The sequence below is a fragment of the Anguilla rostrata genome, chromosome 10 (genome assembly GCF_018555375.3).
Source record: "Anguilla rostrata isolate EN2019 chromosome 10, ASM1855537v3, whole genome shotgun sequence".
Lineage (NCBI taxonomy): Eukaryota > Metazoa > Chordata > Actinopteri > Anguilliformes > Anguillidae > Anguilla > Anguilla rostrata.
The window spans coordinates 21,593,441-21,609,924 of record NC_057942.1 but is presented as its reverse complement, the minus strand read 5'-3'; the positions used below and the strand labels follow the sequence as shown (position 1 = coordinate 21,609,924).

The 16,484-nt window shown below is 39.3% G+C and overlaps 1 protein-coding gene across 3 annotated transcripts; it reads left to right on the top strand.

The window, feature by feature from the left end:
• The first annotated feature begins 71 nt into the window (after positions 1–71).
• fam78aa (family with sequence similarity 78 member Aa) lies at positions 72–14,962 on the top strand. 3 transcript variants are annotated; one of them, XM_064297622.1, is made up of 2 exons: positions 72–1,263; positions 13,247–14,962. In XM_064297622.1, exons 1-2 carry the CDS (start codon positions 1,220–1,222, stop codon positions 13,770–13,772), a joined length of 570 nt encoding a protein of 189 aa, XP_064153692.1. In that variant the 5' UTR covers positions 72–1,219; the 3' UTR covers positions 13,773–14,962. The 3 variants fall into 3 exon arrangements, with proteins under 3 accessions (XP_064153692.1, XP_064153691.1, XP_064153693.1); XM_064297621.1 differs by having other exon boundaries at positions 72–2,418; XM_064297623.1 differs by lacking the exon at positions 72–1,263 and adding an exon at positions 8,393–10,728.
• The last annotated feature ends 1,522 nt before the right edge of the window (positions 14,963–16,484 follow it).

The following is a 16,484-nucleotide window of genomic DNA, read 5'->3' as shown; positions in this document are numbered from 1 at the left end:
TCGAAATGCGGCTCTGTTCTATCCCTGTCATGCGCTGAATTTGATGGAAAACAGCTGTGTGCATTTCTATATTTATGCATCCTGATCAGAAGCATTCACTCACCCTTATAAACGTACATTGATCAAAGTGTTGATGTACCTAAAGGGCAATGCAGAGTCTTTCACCTCAGCAAATCCTACATCCAAATTTGCTCCCTCCCCCTCCCCTAGATTTTTTTCATTCGCTATTCCAGCTGGGAGTTCTCCATGGTGCTTGAAGGAAACACTGCGTTCCGCAAGGCGAATCAGTATTTTGGCTTTGGCTACGTTAACACACTTTACAGTGGCAGTAATTGATCGATTAATACGTAGCATACATTCACTAATTTCCATGGACAGTGGTATGCAGCCTACACCACTCTCAAACCAAGTAAACGAACAAAAGTGAACATATGGATTGACGAAAAAGTGAATGTCAGTCCGTTACAACTGTAACAATTCAGTTCACTGGTGCTATTTCTGCGGCTTAAACCGGAACATGATTTGGCCTATTTGTCGAATTGAAGAATAGCATACATGTGACGTCTTTCAGTGGGGAAAATAAATTGTTTAATCAGGCAAGGATTAGCCAAATACCCTGTTGTACGGTAGGCTACATGCTCGCATTTGCTGTTTAAGAGTTTATATCATTGGAATCAGCTAAACAAATCTTTAAACTAGCATCAAACACGTGAAAATACCACCATTTTTAATGATATTAATCATTAACGGAACAGAAGGAATTCTGCAGCTGGAACCTGGATGCTGACACTACACTTCCCGTGATGCTGAGAACGGGGACAGGAAGTGTCGTTTGAAAGCTGCACGGATAAAACAGACGCAGAAGCTGGGATAGAGAGTTACATGAGATGGGAACCTGCAGTGGTTGCGGTGGGACAGTTGGGGATGAAACACTCAGGAGATTTATGTCCGAAACATCGCACTGGACAAGAACCGAGAAGGCTTCCCGGCCGGCATAATTTACGTTTAAATTTAACAATAAAAACCTTTCTGTAGCCTATGTATGATTCCTTAATGGCCGAAGAAAGGGACGCTAAGGAGAGTTTCGACTGGGTATCATTTGGGTTTTTTGTGTACACTGTCCGTGAAACAAATTTACCCTGATGACACATCAACCGGACTATAAAGTGCAAAACAGGACAAGGAGTTTAATCATAACGTCGCCTTTGAGAACCACAGGATGATAACGAAGGGAATGCTCCTCAGGAGCGTGCATTTGGATAGGTCAGTCATTTATAGCCTGCCTTTAATCCTGTCAGTTCTATTTAAACGCGGGCTTGTGTAACCGGCAGGTGGTAGACTATGTCTCATTTATTTATTTACAAACGGATGCGTGTGAAGATTTTTATTTATTATTATTCTCAGTTTGAGTCACTACTAGATCAGATGTTTTAGTTTGTACTCTTTCTCAGTTTGCAAGAAACTGAACGGTTATACAGACTAGTCATTCAGTACTCATGGATGTAGCTCGGAAAGGAACATGTTCGTGCCATCACACAACAATTATAGCCTATTATTACATTTTGAGAAAATGAAATATTTTAAAATAGCCTACAGTCAGACAACATCGATAACAGCAAGAACCGAAGTGTGTGTCACCTTGGACGTCAATGTCTAAAGACTGCGATGAAATGGATGGGGAAAGGTGTATTTCGAACAAAAATGCATGGGCTATATAAAAAAACAAAAAAAAACAAAAACAAAAGAAAACAAAAACAAATCAAAGACCAGAAAATATCGTTTCAAACGTCCCACATAATGCATGGAGGAAGATTTAATCACAGACCCGAAACAGTCCAATATTACAATCTTTTGTCTGTGCCAAACCGGAAAAATTGACAATATACTGGCATAATTTTAAATAAGATACTTTATTTAAGTGCTATAAAAATACAACCCGTTTCGTTATGCTGAGTGGATTATTCTTTTGGATTAGGCTATATAGACCGGTGCCCATTTCAAACTGTAGCAAGAAATCTGAAACTCAGCGTCCATAGGAAAATAACCAATAAGACCTTCTTGTGTGTGATTTCACGGCGTACATTCACATAAATCCATGTGTCCTTATCCTGGGGACGCCTGTGTGTACTTGTGAAACATTTTTATCTTTCGTGCAATGGGCTGCCTTCAGAGCATTCGGTGTAAACCCAAGAGTTTCCGTGAGAGTCTAATCGTCCTCGATGTGAACGCTTCAATCGACTCTAACCGCACCAGTATCGACGAGTCCTCGAATGTGGTTCTTAGATACCGGACCCCGCACTTCAGAGCCTCTGCGCGAGTATTTGTGCCACGCGTGTCGGTAAAAGAGACCTGGACCATAGGCTGGATTCAAGCGTGCAATCACATGGAGTTTCACAACATGTATGGAAATAATGGCGTGTAAGTATAAAATGTTATTATATGTTGTATTGTCTATCAACTTCTAATCTCTCTAGCGGACATACAGTAACATTGTGTATGTATGGTAATAGTTGGACCAATCCGTGTAACGCAGAGATTGCACATTCAGATCCTGCGTCGGTCAGGGACGTTAATTTGTGCAAAATATTGAATCTGAACACTTTCTTTTGCTTTAGAATGAAATATTCAGTTTTATAAGTGGCTAGTATTTTAAATGTAATCTTTACAATAATGTTATGTACAATAAATAACACAGAGCAAGCCCGTGGGACCATATCTAACGGCAAAATGTTTCATGTCAGCCTAAATGACTCTTGTTTGCAGTCTTGCTCCACAGTGGTGGGAAATAAGTACCAACAGCACAGAGATTCTTGGCCAAGATACAGCTGAGTGATAGTCAATGTTAGATAATAGCCAATGCTTGATTGGTGGTCTTGAGAGTTATACTGGGCATATTTCTGAGCCAACTGGTGTTTGAAGGTGATCTAAGTTTACATCCAGTTATTGCATTTAATTTAAATAATCTAATTTGGAGACAATATAACCCTATTTGTTGAGCTTTTCAAACCTTGCTGCGTGGCACCATCCAGCATCTGGCCTCCGAATTAATTAGATGGACTGAATTTAAAAATATTCCATATTAGGCATCACTTATTTAGAACCATTCTTTGATACTTATAATAAGGTCTAGAGATGTATTTGTTGCAAAGGGGAGAGAAGTAATGGGTTTACAATTATATAAAATTCAAATAATGGCTTTCAATTATTTATATTTATTTGAGCCCCCTGTATAAAGTACAGTATAGTACCACTGAAAGGTATTCAGCTTCAGTGATTAAGAGTAAATATAACCAAACTGTTCAACAAAGTAATTGAGCGCTCTTGTGAAGTGAAGCATCACGGCTAAAACAATGTTGTCTATTGATATAGTTGCACCATACCTGTTGTAGAAGCCAAATTTAAAAATGGATAAATGCATGTGTTATATTTACATAATTATTAGCAATATTTAAATATTTATTTTGTATAATTTGAACTGTAGTATTTTCAGTAATTTTAACTATTTGTACTGTATGTACACAGATTATTTACACCGAGTTTAATAGAGAGAAATTGGTTACCGTTTCTTTAAGAGAGGATGCTATTCAAACAGACGTGAGCTTCCGTAGTTTAGTCTTAGATCACATTATGGCTATGGAGTCTTGCTGTTTTTTGACTGTGTCAAAATTTTAATTTCCATGAAGTCTTGGAGTTAGTTAAGTACCTTGAACAAGGGACACCCGTCAACCTTAAGCTCATGCTCGCATGCATTGGAACCTACGTCTTTTTTTACCCTAAGAACCATCAAGAGTGTTCGCGCACCTCAGTGTGCAAGAAAGAAGAACTATTGCCTCTCCAGGTGCTATTGGTTCTTGTATTTCATACAGGAATTGTCATGGTCCTGTTTTCCTGTCTGTGTTTCCCCTGTTGGGCCGCCAGATGGCGGCACTTCTGTTTTGTGTCCTGCTCCCCCCCTGTTAATTGTATGATTGTTTCATTGTCTCGTTATCCCATCATTGTTCCCACCTGTGTCTTATCCCCTCCTTCTGGTTTGATTGTTTTTTGAGTTCACCTGTGTCTTGTTACCCCTGTCTATTTAAGTTCTCTGTTCCCTTGACTCGGGTGCTGGTTTCTTGTGTTTGTTTCCCGACTTTCACGTACCTGCCTTCTTGTGTTTGTTCCTGAATTCTGTTTGAAAACCGTATGTACCTGCCTGTATTGTGTTCCTGATTTGTGTTTTGTTTGACCTTCCCTTGTGCTCTGCCTTCCTGTGTTCTGCCCTGCTTGTGTTTGTTACCGATGTATGTTCAGACCATTTATACCTGCCTGTGTTCTTTTACCTGTTTGTGTTTGTTCCCGATATCTGTTGGTTTCAACCGTATGTACCTGCCTGCGTTTTTTACCTGTGTGTTTGTTCCTGAGAAGTGTTTGTTTGACCTGCCCTTGTGCTCTGTTTGACCTGCCCTTGTCCTCTACCTGCCTGTGTTCTGCCCTGCCCATGTTTGTGAGTTCCTCTTGTTTTCTGTTTTATTTAGATATTTTTTGAGTGTTTTTTGCCCTTCGTGGCCTTCTCTGTTCCCTACTTGTTTGCCTGTCGTGTTGGTAAAGTCTTTGTTAATTTTCCCTTTTGAGTTTGTTTTTTTTTTTTCCTCTGAGTTTGGGTCCCCCCTACCCGTACTGTCACAGGAATACAGCCAGATATATTTTGGTCAGGTATGTTTTTTGTGTGCATGTTCTCCTCGTGTCCGTGTGGGTTTCCTCTGGGTTCTTTGGTTTCCTCCCACAGTCCAAAAGACATGCAGGTAGGCTAATTGGATACTCTAAATTGCCCATAGGTATGAGTGTGTGAGTGAATGGTGAGTAAATGGTGTGTGACCTGTGATAGATTTGCAGCCTGTCCAGGGTGTATTCCTGCCTCTTGCCCAATGCATGCTGGGACAAGCTCCAGCACCTGCCCAGGATAAGCGGGTATTGATAATGGATGGATGGATGTTTTTTTTTTTTTTTTTTGTGCTTGTAACTTCCCTACAAACTGAATTAAAACATGATATTCTAACTGCTACTCGTTATTCTGAAACATACCTCTGAAACCCAATCAGATTTAGAAATCCCATATTTTGTGATCCAGGATCAGGCAACTCAGCCAGATTTTGTCCTGGTATTTCAAAGAAATTCAGGATAGGATCACCCTGATCCAGATTCAGACTTCAAGATTACCAGATCCTGATTATCAGTGCTTTAAAGCACTGGAACATTACTGAAAAAGATTACGATTTTCTAACCTTCAAATTGTATATTATAATCGGGGGGCTTTCAAGGTGCAATATGTAACTTTTTGAGTCAATTTTTATGGCCCTACAAATGTGAACAACCTTTTCTTTTTCTTATGGGATTTCAAAATCTGATTGGATCTGATTGAGTTTTGAACTCCTGGGCCCTGGTGATTGAGCTGATAGGTGGCATTGCTTGTATGCCAGATGACCTGAAAAACAGGTTGCTGTCCCACACACCAGGACCATCACTGCCTTTAAAGTAGTTGATTATTGTCTGGTTTAATCTTGCTTCACTATCAGTTTGCTTTGTGCAGGTTAGAGAATGTCAATAGGCCCATAGCCTACTAAGACAACACATTCAGATTTTCTTTAATTTCCTAGAGAGACTGTAATATTCAATATAGTAAAAATATTAATGGAGTAGATAAAGTGTACATATAAACACCTCCCAGACATTTAAAGAAATAAAAACGAGCAAATAATGTGCAAGATTCAATAATGTTCCAACATCAACCCCCCCCCTTTCTTCATTATTCTGTGCTTTGGATCAGGGTTATGCCAAATGTACTTTTAAAGAGAGCACTGTAGATGAAGCACAGGCACTTGTTTAATGCCCTCACATTTACCAGAATGTTGTATAAACTGAGCCACATAGTAATAACTAGGTGTTGCTTATGCATCAGTAAACCAGGTTGACCTAAGCTCACTGCAGATGAGAACTCCCAGTAATAGCTAAGGACATGGCCCATATTTACCTTGCCACAATTTGTGCTAAAAGCCTCAGCCTTTACTTACAGACCTGAATGGGTTTTTAATAAGCAAATAAACTGTTGACAGAAATAAATTAGTATTTATCCAGTTGCTTTTCTAATCATGGACTTTAATGAAGCCGCATTCAATGAAAAATATGTTTGGTAGTGGAGTACCAAACTCCTGTGAATGTTTGGAAATATTTCTAAGGTTAGAATTGTTTTTCTTTTATTCTATTTTACTGTAAAAACACACAAAAGTCTGCACCAAGATTTCACCGAAGGGACACAAGCTAAGGGGATGGAAAAAAGTAATGTTTCATTTTGTCCCTTAGCCTGATCACTCAAAAAATCTTTCAACTCATGAAGCAACAGGAAATGTAAAAGTAGTATTCTAATGGTAGATTAGTGTTGCTGTGATGTCTGCTCATTGCACTTGTTTGAAAACCTGAAAGTTTTTGGCTTTGACCCCTTTCCTTTCAAACAAGCTTAATTGTTAAAATACTGAACTGCCAACTGCTCTCAACTCATTTTAGCCTTCTTTGGATTCTTTGGGTCCTGTGTTAAAGGGGAATTGCACTTTCAAACACTTATGGGATTATTTTGTTTATATTGTCCTTCTAATAAATGTGTCGACCTTCATTTTTCGATTAGTTATTTCGTTTTAAATGTCTAACGTTAGAAACAAGGACCTATTTTTTGTTTAGCGCAAGTTCACATAGGAGTACAGTTTCCGTTTTTTTCTTCTTCAAAGAAAAGCATAGCTTTGAAGTCGTACAATGATATGCTGCCTAGGTCTACTTCCTAAATTTGTAAAGGTAAGCAACAAAACATTGTAAAATATGAACAAAACAAAATAACTAATCAAAAAATGAAGGTCAACACATTCATTAGAAGAAAATTAGAAATAAAATAAGTCCATATGTGTTTTAAAGTGTAATTCCCCTTTAAGAGATTGCAAAAACTGCTCAAAACAAGATGCTTTCAATGGACATGAGTGTGTATCTATGTGTGTGGATGTTGGTTTGTATATGTCTGCATGTACAGTATGTATGCTTTAGTGTGTGTGTACTGTATGTGTGTGTGTGTATGTGGTTGAGGGTGGGGTAAGGGTGGGGTTAAGGGTGTAAGTGCTGACATTTTGTTCAGTTTAAAGCTATTTGAATTACTGTGCAGACAGAGGGAAATGTGTGGAAACCATAACAAAGCCCAATAAAGTGGACTGGAGTGTAGTGAAGTGAAATGAAGTGACACATCTCCCTGTCATATAGGGGTCTCATTTCCCATGATGCCTTCATGCCTCCAAAAATCTACTGTATTGTACACATATATGAACTAATCAGCTAGTATGGACAGGCATGTTTCTATGCCATAAGAATCATTTCAGTGCTACAGAGAGTATTGCTCACTGTTGTTGTCATGTGATCCTTTTTTTTAAAGGAAACCAAGCAGAAATGGCAGATGATGTCAATTGATATAACACAGAAAAAGCATCTAGCCAAATTTAATGACCCCATCATCATCAAAATTCTGCCACAAATTAGCCTGCTGATTGAATCTTCAGCTTAATAGCTTTTTGTTCTTAAAAAACATCCTTATTTTAGGAGACATGCGCATGTTAGGAGAGAGGGGAGTAGGGGGTAATATATGGGCCACTGTCCAGACAATGCATCTGACTGTGGGGACACAGATCCAGAGGCCCAGCCCTAAGGAATTGGGTGAGTGTGGACAAATGGATATGGCTTCTGTTTATGGTCACGTTTCCAGGGATTGTTTCCTCTGTTGCAGAAACCAGGACATCACCCCCCTGCCTCCAGGGCCTGGTGACAGGAAGAACCAAAAAAGCTTATAAATGCTTGACATCTTCTTGCCTCTATCCACTGTTCTAATGATTAAATATTTTTCACTTGTGAATTTTGTTTGGGAAACATTTCTGCTCACGGCAGAGAACATGTTGGCCAGAGTAGGTGGATTAGTTTCCCTAACAGCTGAGCTCAGTGTTATGCCATTTATTTAATCAGCAAATGGAGCAGAGTGGATCTGCAGGGCTTTATGAAGCCCTGCTCTGGAACTCTTTTAACACATTTTAGATATCCTGCGCCTTCACAAAGGGGAAAGCTCCAAAAAGAAACACTCATGCACATATACAGTACATACACGAACGCACACACACACACTCCTACAAGTACAGGCACACATGCACATATACTCACAAATATGCACACATACCCTCATGCACACAGTGTGTATATATGAAGTATTTGCATTTGATATACAATTTTGTAGAAAGGTTTTGTATTTTAAATATTGAAATACAGTACTCAAAAATGAAATATTCTACCAAGATTTTTGCTGTGGAATCATTTTGTGTTAGCATGTTGATTAGATTTGCTTTTACTGCCAGTTTAGGTCACATTATAAAGTATGTATACATTTATTTTTATGTCTGCCATCAAGTGATAAGTCGTATTTTTTTGTGCATGGTTTCATATTGTTTACACAGCATGCAGTATAACAAGAAACTCATGCTTATAAAGGTGTTATACAGTGCTGGAATTGACCAAAATATATATGCTTGAATGATGCATTTGGTTAAAATATGGGTCACAAATATTCACATCCATGTTCAGTGCATTGTGTTACATTTTTAGAAGGTGCTTTTATCCAAAATTTTAAGCAGGTACTAGAGTTTAGGTATGCAAGTAGCCTATCCAACACATATACATCTTCGGGGGACTTTGTTATATAGTATATATAGTACAGTATATAGTATATCTCAATGGGCATTACACTGCAGATGATTTTGAGAATGTATACAACTGCCAAAATTGGCTAGTAAGTAGGGGCTTAATCTTTCAATCAATCAATCAAACAAACTTTATTCAAATGGCACTGTTCATACAAGTAAATTCAGTTCAATGTGCATCCCATACAAATGCTAATGTGATTGACAAGAAACAATGTTAAACGAGAAGTGCGTACCAAAACTTAAGATACAATTTGAGATAAAAATGCTAAAATAAATAAAATAAAATAAAATAAATGGTTCATGGTACAGTAGGCTATTACACTGTTCACCAGTTAACATTTTGTTTGAATATGGACCAATCTGTTATAATCAGAAGTAACCAGAGTTATTTCTAGACATTTAGTCTGCAAAAATTGTCAGGTTAACTCCTGCATGATAAAATACCCTTCAGGAGTCAGTTGTTTCTAAAACAGGTTATGGTTTTGTAGGCTAGACATGGTGGGCTACATTCATGGATCAGTAAGAAAAGACAGCCAATGAATCTTTGTGGGTCATCAGAAGAAATCATGAGCACATCAGTTTTGTTTTTAATGATAGCTAATCCAATACCACTGCAGTACATGAAGAGTAAGAGTTAAGTATTGACTGAACTCTTCTTGTCCATACTGCTAACCGCTGAAAACCTTAAAATGTAAATAATCTGGCTAACCAGGGCCACATTTAAAATGTACAGATTGCAATTACTCCGATGAAATCACGTGTTGCCAAAATTGTGCTATAGAGAGCAGGGATATTAGATTCAAAGTCAGATGTATAATGTAGATGTATAATTCAAGTGTATACTTCCAAAGTACATTATGTCTTTATTGATAAAACTACCTTTTCCATTTCCAAAAGTGTATAGAAAATTAGCTTTATTTTGCAGTTATATAAGTTACTCAAATAAATAAATGAATAAAAAATAAATAAATAGGCTTGTAAAATAAGCAAATTATTATTTTTGCGTTCTCAGCATGTGACAAGTAAATGACAAGGCAAGTGGGACATTGGCATAAATGTATTTCCCTGTTCAACCTTGATAAAATCATAGAATCATATTAATAATATTAATAATAACACATAAAATAAAAATATTATTGGCAGCCTACTTTGAAAAAGAGGTTTGGGGAAATTATTGCCTATTTGAACTCAAACTGTTTTGTCTTTAGTGTTTGCTTAAATCGAATTAGAAAAACTGCAGTGGCAAAGTGTTTGAGTAAGATTTTCTGTAGTTTTACAGCGCATACAAAATGCAGATTAATATCTTCTACCCAAGATAGCAGGCGCGTATAGACAACAACAATGATATTGTCCTGACTGCCGTACACCAGCAGATGCCAATATGGAGCTGAAGGTTCAAGCGGCTCATAGTGTTCGATTCGACGGTCCTTAACCTGCATTGCTTCAGTATATATCCAGCTGTATGATTGGATACAATGTAAAAGTTGTGTAAGTTGCTCTGGATAAGAGCATCTGCTAAATGCCTGTAATGTTATGTAATAACACTGAATCTGTTTGAATCAATTTATTCAAATGTTCCATTGTGTCAAACCTGAGTCATTTCCCAGCTCACTATGTGTGCTACCTCATTTGTATACCAAAGTGAAATTCTACCCATTGTAAATCACAGATTACATCATCAGTCTCTACACTGTCAGTCAAACACTGTGATGCACTATAAATAACAGCTGTTAACTTGCCAGTGCGATTAGTGCCCAGCTAAAGAAGGCTTTGCTGTGGATGTGGTCAGTGTAGCTGACAGTAGTCAATCAGGACATGGGCAGGAGAACATGGACTTTCAGAAACAAAAGCAGAGCACTGAGTGAAGTGTGCATGTGTTGGGCTGGACATCATGAAACTTGCTCTGCCAAGACCTATTAAAAAAAATAAAACAACAGACAAGAGGACGGATGTCCATGTCACTATTGTAAGGCTGTGGGTAAGTGATTCATTTTTTCCGTGTTTCTGTTGTGTGAGCAAATATCTGAAAACAGCCAGTCGACACAAGGATTCAACCTTTAACTTATTTATTCCTTGGAAAAATACAGATGGCTATTACTGCCATTTTCTATATAGCATCGTTTATCAATTGCTCTTAAAAACTGTCTGGACAGCTAGTTATCTTCCCTCCATCTCAAAATGTCTGTCCAACTACTCTCTGTCTCCGTGCCTTATTCTCCCTTTCTTTTTCCTCTTCTTCCCACTTTGCACCACCCCCTCTCTCTATACTTACGGAAGCCTTCCAAGCCCAGAAAGTATATAAATGGGTACAGCAATTCAATCTCACATCTCACACTTTCTTTTAAGCTAGTGACATGCCCATCCGTCCTCTTGTCTGTTGGTGGGGAAAAAAGGTGTGCTGCATAAAAATCCCAAAAAGAGGCTGCACACACAGAATTTTGCTCCTCTTCTTTAATTTGAGGGTGCACTACAATGGCTGTTTCATGTCAGGATAATTCTGCTATTAATTATTGAAGTAGGTCAATCATTGTGATCTGCAATTTGTAAAAGCATCAGCTACAGCTGCAGACTGCAAGTGCATTCTAAAGATTTTATTGTGCTCAAGCACAGAAGTGAACTAGTATGGCTTATAGAGCTGTCAAAAAACTAAAACTAAGGTTAGAATAAACACAGCACGCACCCTCCAGGATCAGAGTGTGCACCCAATTTTTAATTCATGCCAAACCAAACAACATTCAGACCTGAAAGATCTTTATTAGGTGTGACATTTTGTTTGGTTTGGCATGAATGAAAAGAAGTGTAGCATATTTCTGTGTGTAGAGCCTTTTTTAGATTTGGATTCTGCAGGCCACACACATATTCACAGAGGTGCTTACCTCCTTTCTTTTTATTTGAGCTTTTCCGAATATTCATATGCTGACAGTTAACTGCACCGATAATGCTTGTGTGTATAAGATGGCTGTTGGTAAATACCCCATCTGTCGTCTGCTATGTGGGTGCAGACTGATGCTGCAGTGTTCTCAGAGAGAGGTCACCTTTCTTGTCCTGCAGCATGTGAATCGATGCAGAGAGGAAGGGCGCACAGGCTGCTCTGGTGTTGTATTGCTGCTTTTGTTTGAAGCGGCAGAGATGTCTTTGAGCCAACCCACCTGCAGCCGCTGTGTGGTGAACCTCCTCCCTGGAGACACAGCAGCTAGTGTGCACTCATGCATCTCTACGCAGATTTTACGCAGATAGATTTTATTCCGTCATGCACCTACCTCTTTAAGACTTTATCCAGTCACGTAGTGAAGAATGGGGCAAAACCTCACAGGGTAAAATGTAAAATGACTTTTTAGGCAGATGCATTGAGCTTGAATGACATATTTCCGGTTAAACACGCAGAATTTCCATCCCCTTTTCTCTAACAAATGGCAGAGAGTTCAAAGTCTGTTTTGGCTATATGCTTGTGAATTTTTTTACGTGAAGTGTTTTTCAGCTACTGTATTGTGTGTGTGTAATCCAATGTCAAGTAATCCAAATGTGTGTTGCTGGGATTGCTAGCCGGGCAAAAGTGCAGACACCCCCCATGTGAGGTTAAACCGAACAGGGTTGTTAGCCTGGTGTCAGTGGAATATTAATGAACTAATTCAATGGGTTTGTTCAACTCAGACTGGATCTTTGTACATACAGTATATTTAACTCAACTTTAACTTTAGGACATCGACTGATACTGTTTGGATTGAACAGACTTTAGAAGGGAATCAGGGTTGTACAGTTTTGTGATAGATTGCCAATGATATAGGTCCCCACGAAAAGAATATTAATATAATCAAAAAATAAATTAAAGACACTTTGTATCATACAACATGGAATTGTATTGAATTGCCTTACTTTGTGTGAACTTTTAAAGCTATTAAGACTGTTAGGTGTACCCCACGCCGTGTTAGTTTTTACCCCAACCTTGGGGTTAAATGTAACATTTCACTCAATGTATTTTCAGACAGATTGCTAGTGAATGGTATGTCCCAGAAATTGTCATTGTGGTGTGTAATCATAGCCAAGGGATGTAGGTTGTTTGAATCAAAAAATGATTAATCTATCTCTAGTAGTGTTATCAGAATTGAGCCAAATATGAAAACTGTTAGTTATTTCCCCGCTCTCCCCCACCTCTTGCTGATTCTACGTAGTCATGCACCTCCAGCAAATTTTACACCAGGGAATACACAAATCTGGTCCTCAAGGCCCGTTGTACTGGTGGTTTTCATTCTTACCCTCTGATCAGGGCAGGTTTAAACTTGAGAAAAAAGGTGAGTTAAAGCTCTAGCCAGTCAGTGACAGTAATTGATCAATAAGCTATCAGGCATAAAAGCAACCAGCAGGGCCAAATTTGAGTATCCCTGTTCGACACAGTCATGCACCTCCTGCAAATTCTACATAGTTATGCACAACCTGCACATTGCACTGTACTGAGAAGCTGAGTGCTTGAGTTCTGGCTCCCTTGTTTTCCTCTGAAGGTCGAGCTGGGAGCTGCCAGACCTCAGGGATGGCAAAATCCAGGCCATCAGTGACTCAGATGGCGTGAACTACCCCTGGTACGGCAACACCACAGAGACCTGCACCATCGTGGGGCCCACCAGGAGGGACACCAAGTTCACGGTGAGCATGAATGACAATTTCTACCCCAGCGTGACGTGGGGCGTGCCCATCAGCGACAGCAACCTGCCCCTCCTCACTGGCATTCGCCGAGACCAGAGCTTCACCACCTGGCTGGTGGCCATCAACCAGGCGACCGGCGAGACGCTGGTGTTGCAAACCATCCGCTGGCGGATGCAGCTATGCATCCACATAGACCCGGACAAGCCACTGGGCGAGAGGTCCAGTCTGGTGGAGCCCACGGCCCAGGAGCAGCCCCAGATCCTGCCCAGGAACGAGCCAATCCCAGCCAACGCCCTGGTCAAACCCAATGCCAACGATGCCCAGGTTCTCATGTGGAGGCCGTATAACAGAGATCCCATACTGGTCATCCCACCCAAATACTGACCTTTGACTTCTGCTCCCACTCCCGTCCACCATCTTACCTCTACCAGGGTTTGTTCGGGTGCTTTTACAGACCTTTTTTTTTTAGAGAGGCTATGAAATACCAGGACTCTGGAGGTTAAAGTAACAGTGGGATCAATCATTTCAACCATTCTACCTTTAAACGGGCATCACTGTGCTAAATTAAGTCATTGCAAAAAAAAATTTCTTTTTTTGCTTTGTTTTTGTGGAACATTGCATCTGTTGGACACTGGATCACAGATTGTCATGTACATATAGAGATATCTTATGAGTATTTATGGGCTGGAGGGAGATATTTTTCTTGAAAAGATGTTATGGTTGGGAATCATTTTTACTCAGTATTTGGAAACATAGAATAATGAAAAAAAATACATATGGGAATATGCAATATTTATTTATTTATTTATTTTTATTATTATTTATTTATTTATTTATTTATTTATTTATTTATTTATTTATTTTTACAAGCAAGACATTTGTTCATGCAGCCTTACATTTACATTATGTTTTATTGACATTTTTGCCTTAAATTTTGTGCAGCTCTGCAACCCTCTCTAACTGATCTGGAAGGGGAAGCTATTTTGATGGAGGTGAGGTGACAAAGGTGATGAAGCATGGCACATGGGTGATAGATGAGGACATGAACACAATGGAATACTTTTATATAATTTCCAGCAAATAATTTGCTGTGCAGATCAACTTATCTTTAGCTTACACTCATTTAATATATCATTTATCATTGATGGAAATCAGACTCAGCCTAGGGTTGCCTCCTAGAATTGAACCCACCTTCCCCTAGGTTACAGTCCCTGCTACTGCACTCAGCCACAATATTCAGGGTGAGGCCAGAAGTTAGGGGTCAATTCATGTGACCCTGTCCAAAATATACTGACCAATCAGCAGTGTGCCAGCACTCAGTTTCCTTAAAGGACAATCTTGTTGATCTATCCACTGTTGGAAGGTTTAAAATGTTTAAAGTTGTAGTTCTCTGGGTATTTATTTTCTAGACCCTGCATCCAGAACACTCCTCTGTGTTACCCACAGTTCCTTACACTCTTTTTGATTGTATTAGATGTGGATTGGACTTCAGTAAGTAGTGCTCATGGGATGACTGGGTTTTGCAATAACCAACTTTTTCATCATTGGAATAATAAATGTCACATCGACCTTTCCTTAGCATTCTCTTATTTATGACTTATGAGTGTGATGCATGATGCTGGTGTATGCTGTTATAGATTGTATCATTAAACATGGACATGTTTCATGAGACAACATTTCATGAGACAAAAGGATAATCCATATTAAACTTTGGAGAAGTTTCAATAAAATGTTAGCTAGCTTACTAGGTATGTTAACCTGCAATATGCTATCTAAACACTAGCATGAGCAGCAAGCTATCATTCAAACTAACCACTGAAGGTATGTAAGTGTTACCTATTTGTCATAAATCTGCCCTTCATGTCTCATTGGGCTTAGCTAGCACTTGCCCGGGAGAAGAAGCTTTCTCCCACTGCATGGTGTAGTATTAGGCCCCACAAATTTTGTGGCTGTTGGTCACAAAAGCAGCTGCATGTTGTAACTGTCATTCATGCTCTTATAGTTCCTTGTCAGTGTACTCATGCTCAAAACGATAATATCTAGCATTCTCATCACAATCATACATTACATCCTATTCTTTAAAGGAACTGCTATCAACGCCATGTTTCAGAAATAATGAATTAGAAATAATGATAACACACTAGTTGGCTCGTCAAGTATAGTCTTGTACAGTTGTTCTCTTGAGTGGTAGAGGAGGAGGGGGTGAGGGTGGGATGAGATTGGGGTTGGGGGGGTGTGGGAGGCAGGTGAATATGTCTGAAGACAAAAAAAATTGAATTTGTTCTATAATCTCAAAAGATTCAGGTAGGGGAATTACATTCTCTGGAACAAATTGAGAATGAGCGTGGCTGCTCTGGTGATGTGTATCTCAGGCAGATTTTTCTGGGATGGAAGATATTAAAAAGTTATTTCTGTTGTTTCTGTTGATATTTCTGACATTATTATTTTATTGGAGAAACCAATTTACCCTCAAAAATGAATTTCTGGGTGAAGTTTAGTGTTCTTTGTCCATTACTCACCACTGCTCTCAAATCATATTCACGGTAGAATGTACTCTTTGTTGGTGTGAGGTGTGGGATCAACTGTATAACTCCCCTGCCCCCCTTCTCACAAACACACTCACATAACGCTCTACCTCCTCAATATCAGCAGCTTTTAAGAGGAACAGCAGCACCAGCACCCAATCAATACAATTATTAATAAGCAATGATGAAAACCAGCGGTGTAGAGAGATGGAGGGGGATTTAATAAGTGCAGAAGAATGGCACTCCCCAGGGGGTATTCCCGCGTCAGTGATTCTGCTGCCGAGTGCAAGCACAAGCAGTTCAGTCATTCTGCTGACTGCAGCTCTGCAAACCGTGGGAAGGTTCAGCAGCAACTGTGCAAAACTGGCAGACATAAACAGACATGCACATACAGATGGATGCATACAGACAGGCAGAGATGCATACAGAATCTGACAGGCTCATAGCCCAAAGACTGACAGAGAGAAATGAGAAAAACGACTGTTGCACTGTAATAATGTCCTTTGTATTGCTAATTAAGCAGAGCTTGTACTGGGCATGTGTATGTGTGTGTATGTGTGAACATGCACAC

Bases quoted from the DNA above. Each gene is read 5' to 3' on its own strand.
- fam78aa (XM_064297621.1), top strand. From the start codon at position 2,156: ATGGGCTGCCTTCAGAGCATTCGGTGTAAACCCAAGAGTTTCCGTGAG. The intron at 2,419-13,246 runs GTAAGTATAAAA...TTTCCTCTGAAG, and splicing joins ATGTATGGAAATAATGGCGT to GTCGAGCTGGGAGCTGCCAG.